The sequence below is a fragment of the Pongo pygmaeus genome, chromosome 11 (assembly GCF_028885625.2).
Source record: "Pongo pygmaeus isolate AG05252 chromosome 11, NHGRI_mPonPyg2-v2.0_pri, whole genome shotgun sequence".
NCBI lineage: Eukaryota > Metazoa > Chordata > Mammalia > Primates > Hominidae > Pongo > Pongo pygmaeus.
Genome location: NC_072384.2, coordinates 54,118,677 through 54,145,559, shown reverse-complemented (window position 1 = coordinate 54,145,559; position 26,883 = coordinate 54,118,677). Strand labels below are relative to the sequence as shown.

The following is a 26,883-nucleotide window of genomic DNA, read 5'->3' as shown; positions in this document are numbered from 1 at the left end:
TGAAATGATAGTTTGAAGACAAAATTGTTACTCTCAGAGTTCCAAAAAATATACATTGGCTTTTTATGTGGAGTAAGTGAGTCTGAAAACACTGAGAAATGTGGCTTAGCAACATGTCCTTTGTGGCAAAACAGAATGAAGGGTTCCAAATTGGTGGTGCTTCATTATGGCAGCAATTGTTGCAAAGAGTTTCAACAGGAGAATTAGTCAACTAGAGAGGCTACTTTGTAGTTAGAAATATTCAGGGATATTATTTGTGTAGACAAAATCCTAATGAAAGGGAGACTATTTTTCTTCTCTAACTTGTGTGTAGCTGAAAAAAGAAGGCTATGAAAAAAATGATTACTGACAAATAAAAGAGCCCATTGAAAAATCTGATGGTGCAAAAATTAAAACAGCAGCTCTAGCAACCAATGCTGGAGAAAACTAGGCGTTTCCAAGACAGCATGACGAAGCTCCCAAAAGAGCTTTTTTGAGTCACCTGTATTTCTAAATCTATTCTCAAATTAGTAAAATATAAATGAGACCAACATCTTTCCAACTACATGGTTATGTAACAAGTATTGATTAATATAACAAAACAAATGCCGAACACAAAACAAAATCAAAGCAACAAAAACAAAAACCTTGTGTCATTGTTCTCTCACCTACTAAGAAACAGGTGCTATATAAACACAAGGTGGTATTCTGATGTGTATAATTAATTTGGGTCTTTTTGCTGACCAGTCTAAGTTCTGCTTTTCCTGAACTACATGGCATTGTTGACAATAATAATTCTTTTAGAAACTAAATCTCCCATTTATTCTAAAATAATTTTCCCCAAAGAAGATATATTTTCCCAAGTATTATATATGTACACAAATATTAAAATTTGTCTTCCTTTTTCATACATTTGTTATTTATACCTGTGCGTCATTCTAAAAGGCTTTAGAGTAAGCTATTAAATTTTGTATTCCCTAATCATTTAATAACTCATGGATATAAATGGCCTAGAAACAGGCAGGCTATCAGGAGGATGACAACTTGGAATAAGAAATACTTTACTTTTACCAAAGTAGTTTATTCAGACATAAGTAATTTTGGCTTAAATATGCATATATCTGTTCCATTCAGACTTAATACACCTTCTGATTTTAAATATTTTCTCTATACAGTCAAAATCACACCTGTACTCAAAATTACCCCTGTACTCAAAATTACCCTATCCCCACCCTCCCACCTCAAATACTTTATATCCTATCCAGGTCTTCCTATTATGTGACACTTTGGGAAACATGCTTTCAATGCTTATATATTTTTCAGATAAGTGAAATTCTTTACATATGTATTGAATTCTTTACATATGTATCCAGTGGATACTATATAATTTAACCTTTCTTTAAATGACAAAGATGCTACACATATTCACAATTTTATTGTCCAGGTCCTTCTTCCTTTATGTTAGGCCACCAAATATTTCAACTATTAATATGTTCACCTCCCTGATATTTTTTCTTCTTTGACTTTGTAGTAGACTGAGGAGCCTCTTAATCACTGAAATTCCATAGACTTTGGCTCAGGTCAAAAGTGAAGGGTGTGGTTTTAATGTGGCAGGTGCCTGGAATACTACAATTGTTTGAAGTCTGAGCTTCTGACTACAGCCAAGTTATCTTAGCAGTGTTCAGTCACATGCTTTTGATGCTCTCAAAACCTACACATGCTTACCAAATACATTTTCAGAAGCACATACATTCTACTTTAGGCTTCTAAATAATTCTAACCTAGGCTGTCCTAATTCTGGTGCAATTCTGGGGATTTGCAGGAGAAAAAAAAAAAGCCTATGAGTTAGTTTTAAAGTTCAACTTCTGTAAGAGGAGTGAGAGAATGTTTGAATGTTTGTTCAAGGAACTGTGATAAATATATGTATACGAAAGTGAAAGAAAAAATAAAGACGAGTTATACATGCGTCTTTATAAAATCAATTTTCTTCTGTAATTTGAGTATATAATAAATTGGCACCACTGATATTTCATCAGTTTCATATTATTTAGCAATTAACTACCCTATTTCACTCAGAAATATTTGATAGTAAGCAGAATATTTTGAGGTAAACACCAATTTGACCTTTCTTCATTGTGTCATGTTAAGCATTATGATATAAGAAACTTTCCATTGATAGAGCAATTTGTTGATGATGCAGTTATCTCCTTTAGCTCAATAAACTTTCTAATTCCCAAGGAAACATAGAACCAGCATCCTTTTCTAGATACAAATGTATAAATTGATATAGTCTAGATCAACAATAATTTAAATTATTTTCAAATTCAAAGCGATTGCTAAAAGTTAAGATTTATGCAGTAAATTATTTAAATTTATAAAAAGTTGATTACTAAGTCTGACTTTTAGTTTATAAGAAAATTATTTAGAATCACAAGAATTGTGGAATAAATAAAGTAAAAAAGAAGTTTAAAGAAAGACAGTGAATAAAAATGATTAATTCTTAAAAATTTAGAAGATAATTTGAAAAAAACCTTGGGTTGAGAATGACTTCCATACAACTTCTACTTTCAATTTTATAGAACCTTGGGAAGGAAATAAAGGTCTTTCCACCATTTTAGTATATCTTGCTGATTGCATTACAAAAAATTCTGGGAATTATAAAAATTGAAGAAATCTAGAGCTTAAAATTTGTTTAAATAAATTAATTGTTTAACTGTCCAAAAATTTATAATGTGAACATTAGGTATTTTTCGATAATTCTGTACAATTTTGGTTGTGGCAATAATTTTGAAGTTATTTATAATACATATATCATTTAATAATAATATTTCAATTATTCACATTTTCATTATATGTAAATGCTCTATGTGTAGAATTTAAGGGTTGTGTCACATTTTATAGTCATTTACACTAATTTCAAAGAAGCAATTCAAGTCAAAGGCCTTTGAACTTCCTTAGAGCCCCAAAAGAGGCCTACAAGATAATCAACTACAATTCTGACTATAGGTGGAAAAAGAATCAAAAGTCACAGGTGCCTAGAAGGGATCATCATTGTCACGTATTTTGCCGACAAACAGTCTTCGTATTACAGAGGGCAACTGTTAAGTGCTTATTCAAAGACAGACAGACACACATATACATATACATACATGATCCTAGGATATACATTTAGCACTGCCCTGGCACAAGCAGATCCACATTTGGTCCCCCTCCTTCTGGTGAATATATGGCCAAGTGTCCACATTCATTTGTCAAGGACACATTTTGCCAATGCAATCCATATCTTTGCTCCCTCTCTCTCTCCCGTCTCTCTAATGTGTAACTATGTTCTTTCCTAGCTTGGAGTGAGGCTTAAGGAATTCTGAATAACACATTAAATCACTACTGTCCTACACTATAGATTTACCTCTATCATATTCTACAGTTTGATCCATGCGTAACCACCTTTCCCAAGTCCTTGCTGGAAAAGGGCCCACAGGGCCAGTGGTCTGGGAAGGAAAGGAAAGACAGAGAGAGCAAGCCATTCTTGCCTACCACCTCCCCACCATTTTATCTGTAATTTCACTTGTCCTCTTTATATGTGTAATATGCATTTATGAGTGTGTGTGCATGCTGAATATATGCTGCGGTCATAAAGAAAATTACATGGAATGAGGTCAGGGTAATATCTAGAAACTAACATTGGGAAATGAGCCAAACGCAGGTACCAGAATCAGCAACAAAAGTACCCTGTGACCCAATGCAGTTAGGGCAATGGCTTTGGTGCCCAGACCAAAATTTAAGTAGTCAGGTGGAGCGGAATATACACCTAGAATTTTATTGGCATTGTCTACAATTACATTGTACATTTATTTGGACTCCTTAAGCTTGAAACTCCATGAATACTCGGATGGAAAAACTATGACCCAATGTCAAGTCCAAAATAAGGATTTTTAATGCTGAGCCAATTAACCCACAAAAATATGTTCAATTTTATGAAAAGAACATTTCTTACAGAATGCAATGTAATTTATCTTATAATAGATTATGTGAGGCTTTCATACCATTCAAATGAAAGAGCAGCTTTATAACTCCTTGAGGGCCTTTGTGGCATTTATAATAACTGAGGACAGGCTTCGTAACCCTACTTGCACATTTCCTCCTACTCGTCAAACACCCTCCAGTCTATTAAATGCTTTTTCCTGCTTCGCTTTATCATTTGTTCTTACATACTGCTGCTTATTTATGGGTCTTTATGCCCCTAATTTCTGTTCACTTTTTATTCGCTGAGCACAGTCCACCCTTTACTTTTCAGGAATAATATTAAAAATAAAAAACAAAACTAAACAAAATATATTACCACTATTTTAAAAAGAATAATAATTATATATTTTTAGAAGCCAAGTTCTACACTTATTAGAGAATTAGTATACTTGTGTCAGAGAAAGAAAAACTAGACTAAATAGGAACTGTGCTAATTTTAAGGATAAAATGAATCTACCTGAAGAACTCACCAACCAATATAGGACCTAGCTCCTGAGCATTCTGAGGTACCCAGCTTTAGACCTCTTGAATATTTTTACTAATGGCTTAGATGATGTTCAGAAGAACAGGGCTTTTACAAATATAGATATTCATCTGTGGATTTTATTTTGGGAAAGAGAGGTAAATAATTGTCTCATGATTAAAAATAAAGTTCAAATTGGCCACAGTCAATTGGTGAAGCGTCAGTTTAAAATTAAGATCATACTGAGTCAAAAACATAATCACATTTCAGTGCAAGATACAAAATGAAAGCAAACCTATAAATACATGAGAAAACTGCAGGAATCCTGTGATTCAGGAATCGTTGTGGTTAGATTAGCAAAATGTTAGGACATATGAGGAGGATAAAGAGCTTAATGGTCTTTCAGACCACCATTTTTTTATTGCATCTGCACTTGATAATAGTCATATGGAGAAACAAGACAACATCCAATTTGGAATATATATATATATATGGAGGATATGTATATATACACACACACACACACACACACACATATATATGGAGGATAAAAGAAGGTGACCACAAGGTGAGCACAAGGACGATAAAAGAAGGTGAGCATATATATATATGGAGGATAAACGAAGGTGGATATATATATATGGAGGATAAAAGAAGTTGAGCACAAAAATAACATATGTGATGTTAGAAGAGGAAAGGAATGTACTCTATTACCTTTTGACAAGTGAAAGTTAAGGATTGCACAGCTGACCTCTTAGGAAAGAAAGAGGATGCCTATTGGCAATAAATAGAACTAAAAAGAAGTAACATTATGCTTCCAGAAAATTAATCCTTACCTTTTTGTTTCAAAATATGAATGCAACCATAGTTTATTTTATGTTTACTTTATTTAAAAAATGTGTGCCGACTGGATGAATACAACCATATATATGATGGCATTGAGATAATAAATTTGTGATTTCTTGAACAGTGTATCAAAGAATAGTAATTAATTGTTGCCCTAACAAGTTGTATGCCTAGGTCTATCAACAATTATTATTAGGTTGGTAGGAAGGAGTAACTAAGACTTCCAAATCCTTTAAACCCAGCACTAAACTATAGGGTTCAGCATTACAACTACTGGTCTCAACTCCCTAATCCAGGCATTTTTATAAAAACTTTCAATTGGATGACATATTAACTTAGCATAGCCATGATACTAGTTAGTCCCTATTTTCTGGGTAAAGCAAAAAGAGAAAAGAAGACAATTAAAATAAATGGAAAATTCAAGTAAAAATTCAATATAGGGAGAAGAGGAAGAAAGAATATTCATCTTAAAAGAGCTGTCTATAGCTGTATTTATAATTCAATCACAGATTTTAATGAAGAACTTCAAACTATAGCCTTTGATTTTTATTTAATCTACTTTCTTTTTTTATGAGTAGAAAAAGGACTGACCCCTCCAGGCATAAAGTTGAAAGATCTATATTTGACTACTGAAAGAAATTTTAGTGCTTTTAATGCTGGAAGACAGGAATAGAGATGAGATAAAATGTGCTTTCAAATAAGTGAAAAGCATAATAATAAAAATTAAGCAAATAAGTTTTACAAAAAACTTCCATCAAAGTTAGGCATTTAAAAACTATTATACATGAGAAATTTCATAACAGAAAGCATTAGAAAGCCATGCCCATGTTCTTATTGTCTCCCCAAGAATCAAAAAGTGCTTTATAATTATTAAATAGAAGTTTTATACTTATCTAAAGAAGCTTTTATTTACCAAATAAGAAAATAGCAATAGAAAAATTAGTAAATTAAATTAGGTAATGGGAAAAGAATACATGCACTATAGTTACTAGCATTAAATATTATACTGGATTTTGTTGCCTTAAAAATTCTATACATTCTGCATTAAAGACTCATAAATTTTGCATTTAAATTGTTAAATGGAGGTTAAAAGGGGGAAATTGTGTGTAATATTTAATAAGAATAATGTATAAAACTGATAGGGACATATTATTACTTCAAGATTTTGGTATAGCTTCTATTTAAAAATACAGTTGACTGTTTTAGGTCACTTAATCTCAGTTCCTAAGAGAAAATGAGAGCAACTTGTTAAAGGCAAATCTCCCCTCTAATTTTGCTGAATGTTATTATTTCCCCAATAAAACATGACTCCTTTTTAATGACGTCTAAGGAATAACAAGAGCTACAATAATTCATTTAAATTACCATGGCTACAGGAAAGATTAACTTTGAACAAGCTACGCTAACTGGCTAGTTGAAGAGCTACTCACGGATCAACTCTCTCCCTTCACCATGGGGAGAATTTCACCATAATTTTCTTTAAATATAAATTGATGCCACAGGTAAATTGTGTTTACTTCTAGCACTGACATCTTCCTAACAAATCAAAAGTAAAAGACTTTATAAGAATATTATATGTATTGTTTTAACTAGATGTTTTTATCACCTTGTGTTAATATAGCACCTTGCTCCAAATTTGTCAACACTATACATCTTTCATCTTTTTAACTAGGATAATTTTTATGGTATATGTGGTACATTTCCTTAGGCAGAAAAATTATTATCAGTACCCTGCACCAGTGTACAGACTGGGTGCTTCAGAATCATTGTACCTTTGTATTAAGAAAATAAACAAAAACTAACAGATAGGTTAATTCTAATTATGACCGGCTTTGTTGAAATAAAATGTAATAAAATCTATAAACATCAAAAGTATGTTGTCTGGAAAAGACATCTGTAATAAATAACCTTAAATGTTTAAAAAACTAAAGAATGTCTATAAATAACCTTTAATGTCTAATTTTCAATTTCCATTACATCAGTTAATATTGTAAACTACTCTTCAGTAAGTCTCAAAGTGATACAAAAACATGGATTGCTTGAACAGAAACCTTGCCACTATACTAACAAAGTATTTCTATCTGTCTAGTAGGCCTAACCTAAAGAAACAGGTGCTATATTGTGGTCTATGCAAAGATAAAGACACATAACAGTTACTATTGTAATAAACATATCTACAACACAACTGCTCAGCTTGATCTGACAAACTGCTTGGTTCAAACAGTGGTCAATAACAATGCACTAAGTTAAATTTTAAAAAATTGTATGCAGTTCATTGAAATTAATTATATATGAATATGATCTACCCAAATTATTTATTCATAGTTAATGAACATTTACATCAGAACCAGGTTGATAATTTTCCACTGTGGTGTACAAAATGTAGCTTATTTACTGTATGTAGCACAGTAAATATGCATATGATATGAAGTGACAGGACAAGTGAACTGCTTTAATTTAAACACTTTACTGAGCAACTTGGTCAAGGATAATTATGGTAAGATCTTGTAAGTGAATAATGAAAATGACACAAGAGCAAAACTTTTTAAAAGCACATTGGATCCCTTTTAACTACAACATTCAGTTGGGGCTGTGTAAAACAATATATACTTGTGGAGTGGAAATTGAAATTTCAAAGGCAAAATCTCAAATATTGATCAGACTTTCATTTTATTAATACTAAATTCAGAATCTGGCTACAGTTCTCTACGCAACCTCAGATAAATATTTTTCATTGTATGAACTATTTATTTAAGGTCATCTTTTTCAATTTATGAACATCTGAAAACTACTAAGACAAATCCCTCTAGCGAAAAAAATGAATTGTAAATCACACACAGAGACAAACAACTGGGCTTTAAGCCTTCCTTCCCATACTCTAATTGGAAGAGTGATTAAGAAGGACTTCTCTTGTTTGTGGTGGTGCCCTCTAACGACTAGACGGACCTTGCTTTAATAACCACTCCATGTGCAATTTGTTTTAGCATTTACACCGTTGATGGTAGGAAGCAATCTTCTTTAATGGATGCTGAAAGCTTCAAGTGAAATCTGTAATTGACAAAGGCTTCACAGAAACAGGCAATTAAGAATAAAATTAACAAGAGGCTCTACAGGAAAAGCACTCAAGCTTTCAAAGAATACTTCTCCAAGAAAATATTTAGTAAAAATAAAAATTTAAGAGAACCAAGTGTGGTTTCTTCCACTTTATTATCTGCTTCTGTTATCTGTGTGTTTGTTAAAAAGATGACCATAGAGTTAAAGTCATTGGGTCTAGAGAAGTAATCCGCCTCCTAATATTATTAGGGAGAAAAAAAGGAAAGAAAAAAATAAGAAAAGCCCATCGTGAAAGTTGAGGCAAGTTCAGCACCAATTTCTTCAAAATAACAGCTGTTTAGTTGAGTTCTAGTACCTCGCATTGAATGGTGTAGACAACAAATAAAATCGCTCTGAATAGCGAAGCAACAGGGACAGGAAGGCGAACAGGGCACTAATTGCCCTCATGGCTCCAGGAGCCAACACCAGTTCTCACGTGTTACTAGTCCAGTAAGTGATACAAGCAGATCCGAAATGACGAATATAAACAAGAGCACGAGAGTGAGCGGAAAAGGAACAGAACTGTCAACCGCATTCTTTGCCCAGTCCTCCAACCCCCAACCCCCCAAAAGGAAGTTTACCTGTGGCTATAGGTAGAGCAAGGGGAGGGGGCCCGGGCTGGTTCTCAGACGAGTTACTCCGCGGGTTTGGGGGACGCAGGTCTCCCGGTGGGGAAGGGGCGGGGAGCACTTACTTTGAGCAGCTTGCAGCGGATCTGCGCGGAGACCATGTGGCTGTTGCGCAGGTTGCCCACCCGGAACATAAGCGTGAGTTTTCCGTCCCTCATGGAGATCACCGCGTGCTCGCTGAACATGAGGGTCTCGGCGCGCTTCTTGGGCTGGGACATCTTGATGAACATGCAGCCGATGAGGAAGGCGTCCACGATGGAGCCAAGGATGGACTGGAAGAGGAAGAGGATGATGCCCTCGGGGCACTTGTCTGTGATGTATCGGTAGCCATAGCCGATGGTGGCCTCCGTCTCGATGAAGAAGAGGAAGGCAGAAGGGAAGTTATAGACATTGGCCACGCAAGGCGTGTAGTTACCGACGTGGGCTTTGTTCAGGTCGCCCCGAGTGTAGGCGATCACCCACCACATGGACGCCATGAAGAGCCAGGCCACGGTGTAGGTGAGAATGAAGATGAAGAGGTTCCAGCGCCACTTGAGGTCCACCAGCGTGGTGAAGAGGTCCGAGAGGTAGCGGCTTGTCTCGCTGCCCAGGTTGCCGTGCTGTACATTGCACCGGCCGTTCTTGTCCACGAACCGCTGCCGCTTCTTCTTGGGCACAAGCTGCTGCTGAGGGTCCTGGCCTGGCCCCTGGGGCTGCAAGCCCGAGCCGCTGGACGATGTGGTCACTACCTGGTAATCGTCCCCAAATTTCCTTCGGAGTGCAGACATAATACGAAGGGGCGAGCCAGATTCAAACGCGAAGCGAAGGCGCAGGAGCTGGGCGCTGCAAACTAGCACCAATAAGGAGGTGGGGGCGGGGGAGGAAAGGAGGCGAAGCGAGCGCTCCTGGGTGGGGGGCGCACCCGGCAGGTAGCTGCGGTCTCTGCCCCCTGCAGACGCCTCTCCTTCTCCCCTGGGACGGAGGCTTTCTTTCCAAGGTGAGTCTTTAAAAAGTGTTCTCCCGCACTCAAGGCAGGAGGGATGCAAGGAACAGGAACCCAAGCGCAATTTTGCCTCCAAGCTTCCCGAGGCTCCTCTTTTCTTTCCCCACCACCGGCATCCCGGGTCACCTCTTGACTCCCCACGGCCCTCCTGATTATCCTGCAGTACCCCCAAACTGACTGCTTAAAATTAATGAGTTGACAAGCGAGTCCCAACCCACCTGCCAACTCGCTGGCTGCCTAAGAAGCTGCCTTTACCTGCCTGGACCAGACCCTCCCCCCTCCCCGCCGCTCCCCAATCTCCCGCCCCCTGGGACCGGTCCCCGCACCCCCGGCGCACCTGTCTCCTATCTTTTAGCCAAAATCCCGCCCAAAGGCATGTCTGCCGGGCACTGGTGCAACGCCCCCTACCCACGCCCTCCGGGCTCAGATTCCCGGGTTCCGGACTCCAGAGACCTGTCCGCCTGGCGTCCCCCGACCGCCGAGTTTCCGCGGGCGCCACCGGGGCCCTTCGGCGGACCCTCAAGGGCCCGCAGGCCTCCCGCGCGCTCAGCTGAGACACGGCAGTGCGCGAAGCCTGGGCACTCACCCAGCGGGAGAGGGCAGGAGGCGGCGCAGCGGGCGGTAGCGGCAGCCTGGCCTCGCACTCTGCGCTCACGGCTGTTTTCCTCGTTCCCACTTTTCCTGGTGTACCACGATGGGCGCCAATGCAGGTCCCCCAAGCTCCGCACCTCCCTGAGGGCACCGCGCTGTCCCTGCCAGAAAGATCCTTGGCGCACAGAGCACAGAATGACTCGAGCGGGGGCTCGTGGGTTCCTTGGCGCTGTGCCCTCCTTCCAGGCGACAGCGGTGCTGCTGGACGGGGTTCGAGCCTTGGGCTGCCGGTCAGACTTTCAGGTTAAACAGTAGCGCCGCTCTAGCTTTTCCTCTGCCTCTTCCTTCTTCGGTCCCCCACTCCTTGTCAGCGCCTCGGTGGCCCCGGGTGGAAGATGCGAGGCGCAAGCCGGGGCAGCAGGAATGTGGTGTGTGTGGTGGTGCGTGTGATCAGCTGCAGAGCCGCGCTAGCCCCGCCTGTCCCTGCCTTCCCCCGCTGCTCCACCAGCCTGAATTGCACCTCCGAGCCTCAGTTGAGCCTGCAGTGTCTGGCAGCTCAGGAAAAGCGAGCCCCTCCAATGAGAAGCGGCTCTAAATCTGCTCCCAAACGCCCGCCAACTCTCCTTCCTCGCCCCCTGCATCAGTCAGAAAGCCCCCAGTAAAAAGCAAATGCTGTTCTCAGAAGGAAGAGAAGTACAATATGTCTCTATAACTGGGCACTCGTTTAAACGGATGCCTGGATTTGGGGTTGCATCATAAACAGAGATCCCAACTGGCTCTGAGATAGGCATATTCAGAACTCAAAGTTGCAGGAAGCAGGAGGGGCCTTAGGATGAAAACAGAAAGGAGAGAAACACTAATAGAAATCCTTTCTGGAAATGGCTCTATTAGAAAGTCTCAGAACATCTAGAGTTAATGTGTGCCTATAATTGAAGGAAGAGGGCTGGATTTTAATGGCCTCAGCCTGGCAGTTAACTTAATGGAAGGGCAAAGTGCAGAAATAGCTAATAGAGTGCCCATGAGTAAATACCAGCTTGTTTACCACATTTCACGTTTGCTTGAAAATGCCATGGTATCTTAAGGCATATTTCAGTCAGCCCAGATACATGAAGTTGATTTTGTTGGAAAATCATCAAATCATGGCATTATAAAAGCAAAAGGCTGCTATAAGATTCCCATGGAAAGGAAATTTAGTACATAATTACTCTATGTATTCTCTGCCAATAGGTACTCCTCTCTACCTCTCTACTTATAAACCAACTGCAGGAAAGTGCATGTCAGGTTGTCAGCCATAAGCAGGGGACTCCTTCACTGTTATTTGGTTAAAACATCTATCCTCAGTTACAGATGCTTCTCCTGCCAGTTCGCTGATAAAAGGTCAGTAACTATCTGTTTGTTCTCTTAAAATTACATAAGAAGGGAAAGTGACACTGTGGGAAGTGGAAACTTCTCTGGTCCTAGAATCATAAGACCTGATTTGAGTTGCATCTGTGCCATTTACAAGCTGTGTGACCTTGAGCAAGTAGCTGAACAACTTTGAGACCTAATTTTCTCCCCTGAGAAATTGGGAGTTTGAACATTTTCCTAGTGTTGGTATGAAAAAAGAGAGTAAATGTGATTTTTTAATTTCTGCTATGAAGGATGTTACATAGTGGGCTATAAAGTTGCAACAAAGCCAAGAAGAGATTACAAATGAGCTTTTGGAGTTGGCAGCATGCTGTGAACTAACACCTATATTCTCATCTCATCTCTGACTACTCTCCCCCAAGCTCATTATGCCCTTGGCAGTCTGGCTTCTTTCAATTCCTGATACACACCAAAGCATAGCTCCAGCCCTGGGCCTTTGCACTAGATCTGTTCCCTCTACCTAGAAAGTTCTTGCTCTGCCTCTCCATGTTGCTCACTCCTTTACTCATTCAACTCTCAACCTAAATGCATCCTTCTCAGGGAAGCCTTCCCTAGCATCTCAGGTATTCCCATTACATCAATCTTATCTATGTTCCTCATCACACTTTTTTTTTAAGCTACCGTTTTCTTCATTTGTTTGTCTTTCTCTTCCACCATTATCAGTTGTAGAATGTAAGCTGTACAAGAGCAAGGACCTTGTCTGTCTTGTTCTCTGCTATGTCTCCAATACCTAGAAAAGTATCACGTACTAGGTCCACAATAAATATTTATTAGATCAATAACATGTGCCAATCTATATCACTGGAAACTTTACATGCATTGAAGCTCTCTGAGTAATATGGAATTAAATAAAAGTAATGACTAAATCAGATCATTTATATGGCAATATAAAAAACATGTAAGTTTTTGTTAAAAAAGAGTAATACTTCCTATGCTCATTAGCTTTAGAAATGATACTGAATCAGGTTCCAAGTCTTTTTTATTGTTATTGCTGCAATATCTCTCATAATTCCCCCTCTCTTTAAAAAAATGTCACTACTCTTCTTCAAATTCTCATTTCAAGTTAGGCCAAACTCAAATAACTTTCTTGTCTTTATTTGGTTTTCCTCTCCTGCAGACTGCCCGGGATAGTAGTACTAGATCTCTTGCCTTAAACCATGTGTTTAGTATTGTTATAGAAAATAAAAGTTCTCCAGTTACTTCATCTGGAAGATCTTAAAACATTCCCACTTTTTGAAAAACACTTTTTCATGAAAAACCTTTGCCATTTTCTAGCAACCAAATTTATAAACAAATAAGTTTATACTTCAGGAGACATGGTCTAGTCTAATCCTCTCATTTTACAAGTGAGGAAATTGGGGATAGAAAGGCAAAATAACTTGTTCAGTGTCACAGAGTTGATAAGTGGAAACAGATTTGACCACAGAACAATATGACTGTAGAACCTGGATGCTCTGCCATCCCTTACCAGGTAGTGGCAGAGTAAGAAAGGAGCCTAGGATTCCTGATTTGTGGCAAAGGCCTTCTTCCTTTATAAGCCTAGCTTCTCATGCAGCTGAAATCTAAGATTCTCCAACATACAGCGTAATCTAGTTTTCCAAATTATCTCCTACCTTCCTTTTAATGGACACTTTGCTCTAGCCAACTTTATTAGGTATTTCTCAAACATGTCCTATATTATCTTCATTTGCTCACTTTTTTCTCATCACTTAGAATATCTTTTTTCTACGTCTGCAAAGTTCAAATAATAGGCACTAGTATGTAAGGAAAGGGAAGAATTTCTTCATATTTTATTTCAATTGCTGTTGATGTCATGAAGTTTTTCCTTATACTCCCACTAAGAGTAATACATCCCTCTGAATTCTCATTTCCCTAGATTTGCAATGTGGCATTTTTCACATTCTAACTGGTATTTCAGCTTAGAATTTACCAAGATTCCCTCTGAGCACCCTGAGCATCGACTTCTTAATAATTTGGTACCATCCGGTATTCCATGATCCAAACTGGCCTTGTGCATGATAAATACTTGAGAGAGTTTTAGAGAGAACCAAAATTTATTAAGAACCTACTTTAATGTGCCAGGTAATGTGCTTAGAACTGTACAGGTTAGCATTTATATTACATAGATAGAAAGGCAGCGAAGCAGGGATTCCAAAACACATCTGCTTATTGTCAAGATTTCTATTCTTTTAATGACACAGTCCTGCCAGGGAAATTAAATATTTTTAAGGATGCCATTTTGTCATACTTTAAATGTGACTGAGGCTTTGACCTATTTGTGACATTGAGTTCAACTCCTTGAAAATGTTCACAGATGAACCAAACTCATCTTTTCCTGTGAGGGCAGCTGCTTCCAGGATGAGGTTCTGGAGGGCAGCCAGACCCGTGGTGCAGAGGCCAGGAGGATGTGTGGGGAATGGATGATAGAAAGCCTCCTAATCAGGTGCTGTCTGATGAACTGAAGTGAAACACTGCAAGCAGAATGGGTCAAAGGAGAGAGAGCACACAATTTCAGGCCAGGCCACAAAGCCAGGAAAGATCTGGAAAATGTAACTGCAGAATACAAAATCATCTGGAGTCTAACATTTAAAGATAGGGTGGTAGATTACGAGAAAACTACCATACAGTTCATGAGGGTGAGGGGGATCAAAGCTATATTTAACAAACTCGGCTAGGAGCAAGCTACATATTTATTCTGCCTGGAAAGTACTTCTGGCAGTGTCTTATTTGCTGTGTCCAAAATTAGTAATATCATGAATAACTATAACTTCAAAAATGAAGAATATGATTCTGTGTTTTATACTAAAAAGGCATGACTTTGTACATGCACTTATCCTATTATGTAACTGAACGGTGTGGGGAAAAGAGTATATCTAATATGAAAGAAAAAACCTCTGCCCCTGAGAAGTCCAAATTCTAAAAATGACTTAATCGGCCAACTGTGACAAAAGCAAGGCTTTGAACATCTCAGTATCCCTGGAGTCTGTCTTCTCGTCATTCACTTATTGCCACTGTGACATACCACGTGACAGTCTGCATGGCCAGAAATATTAATTACTGTCTGGGGAAGATGGTATTATATTTAATACTCCTTTACTCCTAATCCTACCATTCTCCAAAAGTACAATGAAGAGATGGGCAGGCCTGGGGATCTTAATGCTTTCATACTTCAAAAGGTGACACATTCCCATCGCCACCATAAGTTTTGCTATATCTGGGAAGAGGTCACTCTTTGAAATTCTATATGCAATTTTGGGAAATAGAATGGTGTTCCTTTTTTTTACCCTCCTAAAAAAGAATGCTGAAGTTATTTTCTCTCTTGCCAAAAAGAGAAGAAAAAAACGAGAAGGAGAAATCAGTTTGAGATTTGATTGCGCAGACGTGAGAACAGAGGCATTGCCATACCATGGCAGATGACTCATCCAGCCTTTAATCTTGGCTCCAAACCCTGGCCTCTGCCTGAGGATTCGGAGAAAGGCAATATGCCATTCTAACTTGTAGACCATTTATTTAACAAGGTTTTCCTGACTTAAACCCTCTCTTTACTGCAAAGCTGTATGTTGGAGTATGCTGATTTATGAAATAATAAGGACTCTTAAAGTCTTCAAGAGCTCGACATCTGTTTAAAAAAAATAACTGTTTTATCAGACCTAAAGTTTCTTTTGGCAGGACTTCAAAGAAAAATAACAATTTCCCATTCTCATCTATGTACATGGAAGTTATACTGAGGATTTCTCCCCCTGAGAACACCAATGAAGTTGCAGATGTCAAAATATGTATAAGAATTTTGCCTAATTCAGTACAATAAACACTTAATGTACACAAACCATGTATCTAGCACTATGCCAAGGTTTGTGCGGATCAGAAATGAAGAAATTATGTCAACAAAATATATTATGACAACATGTATTTTTTTCAAAATAATAATGACAATAATAATAATCAATACAATGTGGTAAGTAACTAAAGGAAGAGGACTGCTTTGTTTGCATTCAGAGGAACAAGTAAGTCCCTTCAGGAAATATAGCTCTGGCTAATGGGAGTTTTCCAAACCTATCAAACTGGAATCACTTACATTTGGTTCAGCATTAAATTATCTCTGCTCAGACTACTTAATTTTAGAACTCTGAGAATGGATTTTTAATGACAAGATTTTTAAGAGATAAGATTTTTACACAATTAGAATAAAATAAGAAATAATTTGTAACCACGTTACAGAACCTTTCAAACGTGTATTAAAATTCTGGGAGAAAAATACAAACAGTAGATTTTAGAGGTGGTAAAATTTTCACTCTAATTTTCTGTGTGTGTATATACAGAAAAGATTGAAATTATTTTTTAATAATTGGAAAACAGTAATAAAACTTTTAAACAATGTTTAATAATATTAAGGCAGATAATAACGTCAACACAGCTTATCTGGCAAGCAGATGCTGAGAGAAAGTTAAGAGGGGAAGTTTCTTAGTGTTCAATGCCTAAGAAAGATAAAAGGTGAAAGAAGAAAATGAAGCAGAGACAGCCTTCAACTGTGATGCAGAGCTGACACCTGTGAAAGGAAAGATGGAGAGGTATAAGAAGAAGAATTGAGTAGAGAGGGACTCAGACTACGATGTAAATCAGATGTAAGTCAGATAAAGTCTTGGCTAACTCAGTGGGGAGCTCCAGAGCCCAGTGTGCCCATTAGAAGAGTACCACATTGGGAAAAGATGGCCTGGTCCTAATAGCCCAACGAGTTGTCAGTGGCTGGGAGCTGCCCTTGTCAGTCCTTGTCTTTAGCTGAATGCTGCTTCAGATTTGGAAAGGTGCTGTAGCTGGAGGCCGTGAGCTAACTGCATGGCCTCCAGTTGAAGGGCAAGCTCTTCCTGAAGGAAGATCCAGTGGCATATCTCTATGGTTGCCAGACAGAGTAGCGAAATGGAACTTATCGGTGTCTCTTCAGAAGTTTTGTTACAAATATCCAGAAATGTTTCTATAATCTAATCAGCTGATTATGAATATATGCATTAGACTATAGTTTTGGTGCAATCACATGAATTCCATTTTGTGGAGTGAGAGGTGACAGGGGTATAGGGTATAACCCATAGCCATCCATGTTCATCTTTGTTTTGAATATAATTGGCTAGAAGATGTACATATATCTATGTAACTTCCTCTAGCATCCTCCAGTACGGAGGCTGCATTAAGACTGCATGAAGGAGAAGGAGAGAAGGGAGAAACAGAACAGTTGGACAATAGGACAGGTATAGGGAATAAGGGAGAAGCCAGTAAGGCAGGAAAGACCCTCAGTGACAAAGGGGTAGGGAACAGAACTCAAACATTTAATGGCAGGTAACCCAGGTTAGAATGGTAAATTGAATGGTGAATATAAAGGGAGAATGGTGAAAGGAATTTTCTGAAATTAAATTGCTGTGTTTACAGTTTTTAGCCATGCATCGGAATCACCTCAGGACTCCACTCCCAATCAATTATGTATCTGGGGGAGGACCAAGGCGTTGGTATTTTTCAGAAGCTCCACTGGGGATTCTGACAGCACAGCTAGGATTAAGAAACTGATCAATGGGAACGGCATGCCTGTTAGCAGAGGAGCTTCCCTGGGAAATGTCATACACAGAACATCAATCTTCCTTCCCCACTCCGGAGATCCCTCATTCTTTGGCACCAGGAACAGTTGCAATTAGTAAACCCTGGTTCCCTGCTGTCTCACAAATTGCAAGAGTCCAACGTGTGGATATAAACTTTTGTTCATGGGAGGATCTTTCCCTTAGTGGAAAAGCAACTGGGAAAAGCAGGACACACTGTACAGTGACTGCAGTTTCATCCAATGCCACCACCCATGCAGGCATAAATAATGAACATGGATGGGGGAGTCTGGAGCTGCTGAATTGTAAGGCTCATAAATGTTTAAACTTTTTCTGTTAATAATATTTCTGCTTTCTGTGTATGTGTATGTAGAAGTTCTGTCTTTATAATTCTCACCACTTCGCATCATACTTTCCAGGAGGAAGGAAGAACACAGAAATTAAAATTCTCACAAAGGCTACCGTTAAACTAGAGGAAGACCACATCACTGTGTGTCCACAAAGATACAGAGCCAGGCCGGGTTCAGCCATGCTGGTCATCTGCTCTATATACTACAATTATTTAGAGATGGTGGGTAGAGAACAACTACAGGAAAAAAAAAACTGCCAGAAACTAGAATGTCATTTTTACACACTCATTTGTAGAATTCCTCCCGGTTTTTACTCAAGGGAACTTTCAAATGATTTTCATTTGGGGAAAGAACTGTTTTGAGTTTACCCTATAAGATGGCCACTAAAACTCACCCACTTTCATGATTACCCAGCCGTCCTCAGATCATCTTCATGATTTTCCTGGAAATAACGGAAGAGGCCCTGGGGATAATTTTATTGGTAGAGTGGGAATGTATTAAAATTCTCTACTTCCTTGTTACATGGTCTTTCCTTCACCCTACAAGATGTGTGCTTGTAACTCAAATTTCCATTTGAGTAACCAGCAATTATTATTTAAAACTAACCTGAAAATAAAAATTGTATTCAACTCATTCATAGGGATCATCTACCTATTTATTATTGCCACATAGGTGATGTGACTCTAGAAACATCTTGGTATTCAAATAGCCAGTTAAAATATAAAATGTAATGATTTTCTAAAGCTACTCGTTTTCCTTCTCTCATCTCTATCTACTAATTGGAAAGTCTATTCTCCAAACACAGAAAAGATGATTGACAGAATTCTAAAAATACACAAATTTCCCTATTAAAGAGGGTGAATGGATGTTAGTACTGTATCAGACACATAATATTAAGGAGATACCTGCTGTTTAACATTAACATTCTGTGTAGTTTTTGTTTTGCATCAAACAGACATCAAAAAGTGAATAAAAACGTGTCGTGAAATTACCAAATAATAAATTAATCTCCTGGATACAAGGAAGTTATTTTAGCAAGTTCTTTTTAATAAAAGCAAAGAATGGGGATGTAACAATTAGAGAAATGTGGAGGCAAACATAAGAAAGTTGGGAGAGGGAGGTCAAATCTCACTTCCAGTTATCAGTAAAGTGCACATTCTTTTTTGTATTCTGTGAGGCTGGAGGTGCTGCTGATAGAATGTCCTCACATATTCTGTCAATGTCAGGATGCAAACATCACTAAATAAACCCTCGTGTCAAAATGTCACATAGTGATTATTTATGCTTCTTGACAACACCAATGAATGACAAGGCTGCCTCTACAGCTGTGAAAGGTTGCATACCAATTGTTAGAGGTAACATAGATGAAGGACAAAGTAGTTATCAGAATTCATTTAAACTGTGCTATTAAATTAGATATATTTGCAGTAGCCATCACAGTAAATACTACTGTGATTCTCCTGAAAGAACATTGCCTAAACAATTTAATGCAGAACATTTCCTAATTACCATGCATTTCTGAGTCTTTGCTACCATGTAGATATTCATGCTGAAAGAGAAGTGTCATTTCTTTTTCTTCTTTAATTTGTCATTGTTTCCCAGTGTTCTTGCTTCTGGAATTGAATTTGGAGTCTACATTTTTTAAGGGTACTGCAATTATTAACGAAGTCTGGGATGATAATGTCTCAGCAAAGTGTACACAACGAGACTAAGATAGTTAACGCCTTAGTTGTTCCAATTCCATATTGCTTCCTGTTCCAAATCTACTAATGAGTAATAAGAGATGTAGCACTAATCAATGGGACAAAAGCATGCATTATGAAAATACTCTATCAACTCCATCGGTAAAATTTGTAAGGTAATTATAAATTTGTTATCAGACATTTTAAATTGTTAAAGTATAATTAAAAGGTATTATTTCATTGGGGATAACCTTCCACTCTGGTAATCATACTAAAACACTTGATGCTCAAAACACAATTCAAAGTTATCTTAATCAGCGTGAATTTCAAGATCCTCTTAAAAATGACCTCTGATACTACCCTGAGATTATTGGAGTGTAAATCCTTGCTTTGCACTTTCTGGCTGTGTGAACTTAGGCAAATTACTAACTTTGCTATTCTTGTATTTTCTCACTGTTAAAATGAAATAGAAATAGCATAGCACCTACCTCTGTGAGGTAGTTTGATAAAAGGATTAAATGAGAAAATCTACATAAAGCATGGTTCCTGAGATCTGTCACACAATATTTTCAAGATATGTGAAAACAAATTTTAAAATTATCATTACTTGAAAATAAAATCCACATGGAGAACTTCTAATTTGCTAATAAGCCTACAGATGATTTTGTAGCTATAGAAATAAAGTGAAATTAAAGCAATAACTAAGTTCAAAAAGTTCTGTGTCCTCCCTTCTTTATAACATTCTAGGTTTATAAACTGCAAACTATGTTTTCTCAGCTCAACTCAACAGAAATAAGAATGTGCTTGCTTTTACTCTCTACGTGTTCCCATTTTCCTGTTACTTTTTATATGTTAGCTGTATCTGAAATTCCCCTACTCTGACTTTACTATCTCTGGTTTAATAGATACATTAATTCATTTTTATTCATGGTATCTTTGCATATTGATGAAAGGGAAAATCCACTTATGACCATATTCCACAACTTAGGAAATCCTTGCCTTTATATAAAAAAGAAGTGGCTTCTTAGCAACCCAACAAAACTGTCACACCCTCCAACTCTCAACAACCACAAAATTACTACAAGAAGCAAAATAAAACAAAACTTTCCTTAAGTTTTTCCTGTAACGAAATGGTGGAAGGCTTGTTCACCAGAACACTTAAGAAGTGAGCCTGGCCAGGCGTGGTGGCTCACATCTGTAATCCCAGCACTTTGGGAGGGCAAGGCGGGCAGATCACCTGAGGTCAGGAGATTGACACCAACTGGCCACCATGGTGAAACCCCGTCTCTACGATAAAGTACAAAAGTTAGTTGTGGTGGCGGCTGCCTGTAATCCCAGCTACTCAGAAGGCTGAGGCAGGAGAATCGCTTGAACCCGGGAGGTGGAGGTTGCAGTAAGCTGAGATCACACCATTGCACTCCAGCCTGGGCAACAAAGTGAAACTCCATCTCAAAAAAAAAAAAAAAAAAATTGAGCCTGTCAGACTCTGGGACATTTGACAGTGGATAGAACTATCTCAGGGGGAGGTCGGAAGAACTGCCTTTTACTTCTGAGAGGAAGAATGATAAGAGGAAGAGAGAAAGAGTTGGAAGAGGTGTCAGCACTAGTAGAGGAGGCCTGTCACTCTGGTAGGTGACTCTTCCCCATGATAGTCTTCAATATTCACAAAGCTAAACTGTCTCATGATTTTTCTGAAGCCAATGAATTACCTAGACTTCACATTCACCCTGTTATGAGGCAAAGCCAAGGCTGTATTTATAGGTACAACAGCTTAAAGGTAAGGAGACACAGGAGGAATTAAACCCTAAAAACTCAACTCTCTTTGAGGGTTTTAGATTGGATTAGGCCATAGGTTCAGGTCGAGTTGGAATAGTTCTCTAAGAGACAAGGAGACTCCCAGATGACTCTTGCTTTATAAATTGATTTCAGGGTTTTGTTTATTTGTTGCTGGTTGTTTGATTGATTCATTTAGAAATATTTTCCTCACCAAGCCAGAGACCAGGCACTGCACCACATCAGCTTTTTCACCGTTAACCTTTCACTGTGCTCTATGTAGGTTACAAAATAACACAATAGGAAAAACATTTTGAAATTAAGAGATAAGGGTAGACCAGGCTATTAAAATAACTTTGCAGATAACAATCTAGCAACACTCACAGAATGTTTCAAATAATGACTGTAGAAACTAAGACCACCAAAGATAATAATGCACACTTAAATTGGCGCTATTTAAAGGCAAAATAGCTGTACTATAAAAAGTGTCACTGATACTTCAATTCTACGTGCCTTTCAAACAATATGAAAAACTGTAACTATAGTGTATGCCTCAAAAAAGCAAAGACTGTAGCAGTGATAAATATATACAATCTCCTGAGAAAAAACTTTATACACATATTTCAGGGCAAGAGAATTTAATTTTCAAAAGTGTATTAGTCTGTTTTACACTGCTATAAGGAACTGCCAGAGACTGGGGAATTTATTTAAAAAGTGAGGTTTAACTGACTCATAGTTCTGTGTGTCTGGGGAGGCCTCAGCAAACTTACAGTTACAGTGAAAGCAGAAGAAGAAGCAAGCACTTTCTTCACAAGGGGGCAGGAGAGAGAGGAATTGTGCAGGGGAAACTGCCACATTTAAATTATCAGATATCATGAGAACTCCCTCACTATCATGAGATCAGCATGGGGGAAACTGTCCCTATGATCCAATCGACTCCCACCAGTTCCATCCCTCTACATGTGAGGATTACAATTTGAGATGAGATTTGGGCGGGGATATAGAGCCAAACCATATCAAAAAGCAAGAACACTTACAAGTAATGTTAGTTTTATGCAACTGTTAATAATGAAAGTTTAGGGGGAAGACAAATTTTATCCTGAAAGTATGTTTTCCTGAATTGCCTGATATTCACCATCTATTTGCAAAAGTTAGGATTGACTGCACTAATACCAGTTACAGCTAATAGCTATCAATGTTGACTAACGTATCACTCTGACCACTTTTCAGTACTGCGATTCGGGATTGGGAAGTAATAAAATTCTTGGAACGCTTCCTTACAAAGGAAGCTCATGAGAGAGAAAAAAATAAAACAGATAAAAGCAGAGCTACTATTGTTGAAGCTGGGGCACAAAACGCCACCAACTTGGACGCCTTCTCCTGTCTCATGGTGGCCCCCAAGGGAAATCTAAAGGAACTAAAGGGTTCTGAGGGATAAAGTTCATCCTCCATCACTTTCTGGAAATCAGTAGATGGAATGGAAGCAGGGTTGGGTTGAGGGAGAGATGCCAACTTCATCCCAAACTCTGCCCACTTATGAGATTCTCTCTCATATTTGGATGAATGATGAGGCAGACTGCAAAAGTGAATTCCTTGATGGACTTGAAAATCTCATGAAAGACCTAACTCATCCCCTTGAAAGGAAGAGAGAATAAGGCAGAAAAGCTAGAAAAAAGTCTGATCACACAGGGAAGCACCTCATGTTACTTGTTTTATTTTTTGTTACTTGTAGTGTGAACTCTCTCTCATCCAGGCACTAATGGTCTAATATCATACATGAATCTTGCAAATGTGCAGATGTTAGAAAGGGTTGGTGGGATTCTAAATAAAAAGGGAAAGGTTTCATTAAGATTTCTGTAATAACAAAACAAGACAAAGGTTGAGCATAAGCAGCATGCGTTGGTTCCCCTGTGGAAAAGTGTAACAGTGCAGAGGAAAGGGCTGTTTAAAAAAAAAAAAACCTGGGTGTCTGAGCATTTGGGATACCCAAAATATGCCTAGCCCAGCTGCTATGTGATGGAATGCACTTGATTTCAGTTTCAGAATGGTAAGAGTGGGGGTGGGGATATTATCACATCTGGAGCATGTGATGCCCAGTAAAGGTAGCTCCACACTTAATTCCTCAGGCAGGACCCAAGAGAAGTAACAGAGCTGGAAGCATACAGAAGTTTCTTCTCTGTGTGGTATATTCCCTTCCCTTAGTGGGCAGAGCAGGAAAAAAGAGAAAAAAGGTTATGTTACTGGACCAGACATCAACTTATACATTAACAATAATGAGTGGCCACTAGAAGATTAAAAAAAAAAAAGTGATGGACAGCAGAAGTTACATTAATTGAAAAATAAAATGTTGGGATCAAGTGGCAATGAAAAGGAGCTTAGCAATATAGAACAGGATTGCATAGCCTTTACTCTTTTAAGTTTCAAGAAAAGAAATGTTCACATTCCTCTTCTACTCATTGCCACATCCTATCATTACCCCTCTTGAAATTTTTCAGTCACTTCACATTATGCTAAGTAGAGAGCCATGGTCCTCTGCAGTTCACACGTAGTGGGTGCCCTTCCCTCCCAGTTGCCTAACAAGAGAGTGAATGTGTAGATTTCCCCCTTTCTTCGGTAGGGAAAAAAACTGGTACAATGTTACAGGCAAATAAAGATGAGAAATTACTGTAGAATCACTGAGGACAGCACTGATTAGATGGATAATCCATCTTTAAATCACTGGGAGTTGCCCTCCTTAGTAATGGCTAAGAGGCCATAGCCTTGGTTTGTTAAAGGTTGTGGCCCCACGTGGATGACAGATGGTGCAATAGGAGCTAGGTGTTCCAGGTTCATGAGGTGGCAGAGAGCTGGCTTCTGCCCTGACCTAGTGCTCATGGGACTAGATTTGTCTTTGTGGAGAGGGAGCCACATATACAATAAGACAATCTTACTCATTAGAGCTGGAACTTTGGGCAGATAAAACTGTGTACCAAATGTGTTCCAGATGCAACCATCAGGTGCTGGTTCAGGCAGTGCCTCCCTTTGAGCCACCTATTTCTCCCTGAGTGGCTCTAATGTGCCCTGCTGCTAGCATGCACCAGACCCTGAATCTAGGTCCCTCATATTCATAAAGTGGCAGAGAATTAAAAGGACTTGAACCTTACAGGCATTAGCCTCTTTGATGGAAGATTTTCCATTTTGAAAATATTTTGAGTAGGTTTTTTTTTTTTTTTTTTTTGAGTACTTTAGAGTTCCCTGATGTTACCCTTCAATTGCAGATGGGACATGCTAGCTGCCTGTGACTCCTCCCTTGGCTTCCTACCTTTGCCAGTACCAACTCCTGCTCTCCATGCAAGAGAATCCTTGGGGTCCTTTATGAAAAGGCTCAGAGCCAGCTGCATCACCCAAAATGCTTTGCCCAAACAAGCATAGCTTCCTCCACATGAAAGCCCTTTTCCCGGGCTTCCTCAGTACTCTACTCAGGCATAGCCCTTCCTCTTTATACTTTTCAAGTGTGATACAAGTCCTTGTTTCAGTGGTCTTCAAGCTCCAGTGGACCCACATTAACAGCTCCGGAGTATTATCTTGAAATTTTTTCCATTTGGTTTTCTCTTCTTCTTCCTCCCATGCGCAGTTGAGAGGAGGTCATATCATATTCTGTCAACTGTTTGCAAAGCGATTCTCACTACAGAATTTTTAATCTCAGATAATTCTTTGTTTTCTTATATTCAGCTGGAAATGGCTAATGGAATAATGTTGACTGAGCCAATTTCACAATCTCTGAGTATGTCTTAAAGACTTCTAGCACCTCATTTTAGAAGTGTAGGGACTTTGTCACATTGTTCATGGCTTTTGAGGTCCATGTTGAATGAAACACAGATATAATGATAATATTACCCATTGATCACTTTATATACTTATCACATTATATTTGCATACTCATTATATTGGTCACATATTGTCTTAGCCCACTTTATGTTGCTATAATAGAATACCACATATTTGGCAATTCATAAACAATAGAAGTTTATTTGGCTGAGAAATCCAAGACCATGGCATCAGCATTTGGTGAGGACCTACGTGCTTCATCTCCCATGGCAGATGGTGGATGGGTAAGAGAAGTCAACAAACCCACTCTTCTGATAACTAACCCACTCCTGAGATAACATTAACCCATTAGTGAGGGCAAAGCATATTAATAGATTAATGACTCAATCACCTCCTATTAGAGCTACCTCCCAACGCAGTTGCATCAGGGATTAAGTTTCCAACACATAAACTTTGGATGACACGTTCAAACCATGGCACATATATTGATCATGTTAATAAATGATCAATATGATAATGTTAATACAATGATAACACTATATGATGGGATGAAGTAAGAACATTTGGAAAATAGTCATGGCTCAGAACACAATACCCTAAATTATGACATTTTAGAATACTGTTTTAAACCGAAAAAATAAGAAAACCACAGAAGCTGGTGTCGCTCCAGGGCCTCTGAAGTGGGTCACAGAAACTAGAATTCTTCTACCCTGACCAAGCCATAAAACCTAAAAAGGTCACTGTCTGACTTCCTCCATCTCTTATCCCCTGAAAACTCTCATATGACAGATGTCCTGCGCCATACCCAAGGGGAAGGAATGGCACACAGAGATGCAGAAAAAGTCTGAACAAGCCGGGTGTGGTGGCTCACACCTGTAATCCCAGCACGTTGGGAGGCCGAGGCGGGTGGATCACGAGGTCAGGAGATAGAGAACATCCTGGCTAACATGGTGAAACCCCGTCTCTACTAAATACACAAAAAATTAGCCAGGCTTGTTGGCAGTTGCCTGTAGTCCCAGCTACTTGGGAGTCTGAGGCAGGAGAATGGCGTGAACCAGGGAGCGGAGCTTGCAGTGAGCAGAGATCGTGCCACTGCACTCCAGCCTGGGTGATAGAGTGAGACTCCATCTCAAAAAAAAAAAAGTGTGAACAAACAGATCCTGCTGAGTATCCCCGGTTTATTATCATTAAATCATACCCCTTTTCCTCTAATCCTATTTCTTCATAACAATCCATGTCCCACAACTTTCATCAAACTTAGCGTACAAATACATGTTTTTCCCTGAGTCTTTGAGTCTTTATTTCCAAATGTTCTTGTGTCACATAAAACTTTTAATAAATCAGTGTATATGCTTTTCTCTTTACTATGACTTTTTCAGTTTTACTTTCAGGCCTACCCAGAGACACTAAGTGGATTGAGGAAAACTTTCTTCCCATTTCTATTCTGTAGACAGAAATGATCTGTATGATAGTAAAATGTGTTATACATCAATAATAAGCAAACTAAAGAAATGTCAGCTGAACAGATTACACACCCAGAAACCACCTAATAACCTATTATAGTATAAACAAATTACAAACTAGTGAGAAAAGAACGGGTTCTTAATAAATGTTGATGCTGTTGTTATTGATGAGTAATGTTAAGTTTGAATCCATGGAATGCAAGTCCTAAGGCAAAA

At 38.7% G+C, this 26,883-nt stretch overlaps 1 protein-coding gene and 1 long non-coding RNA gene across 5 annotated transcripts in view; one reads left to right on the top strand and one right to left on the bottom strand.

The window, feature by feature from the left end:
- KCNJ3 (potassium inwardly rectifying channel subfamily J member 3) overlaps positions 1 to 9,876 on the bottom strand; it is a 169,426-nt gene extending 159,550 nt beyond the window's left edge. For all 4 annotated transcript variants that reach the window (XM_054478809.2, XM_054478807.2, XM_063647486.1 and 1 more), the window contains exon 1: positions 9,099 to 9,876. In XM_054478809.2, the coding sequence (XP_054334784.1) occupies positions 9,099 to 9,800 (702 nt within the window). In that variant the 5' untranslated portion in view covers positions 9,801 to 9,876. The remainder of the gene's footprint in view (positions 1 to 9,098) is intronic.
- Positions 9,877 to 9,886: 10 nt separating this feature from the next.
- LOC134737690 (uncharacterized) lies at positions 9,887 to 20,287 on the top strand. Its single transcript, XR_010122834.1, has 3 exons — positions 9,887 to 10,009; positions 11,834 to 11,983; positions 17,432 to 20,287. It is a non-coding gene; the product is annotated as an uncharacterized LOC134737690 (long non-coding RNA).
- Positions 20,288 to 26,883: the final 6,596 nt, after the last annotated feature.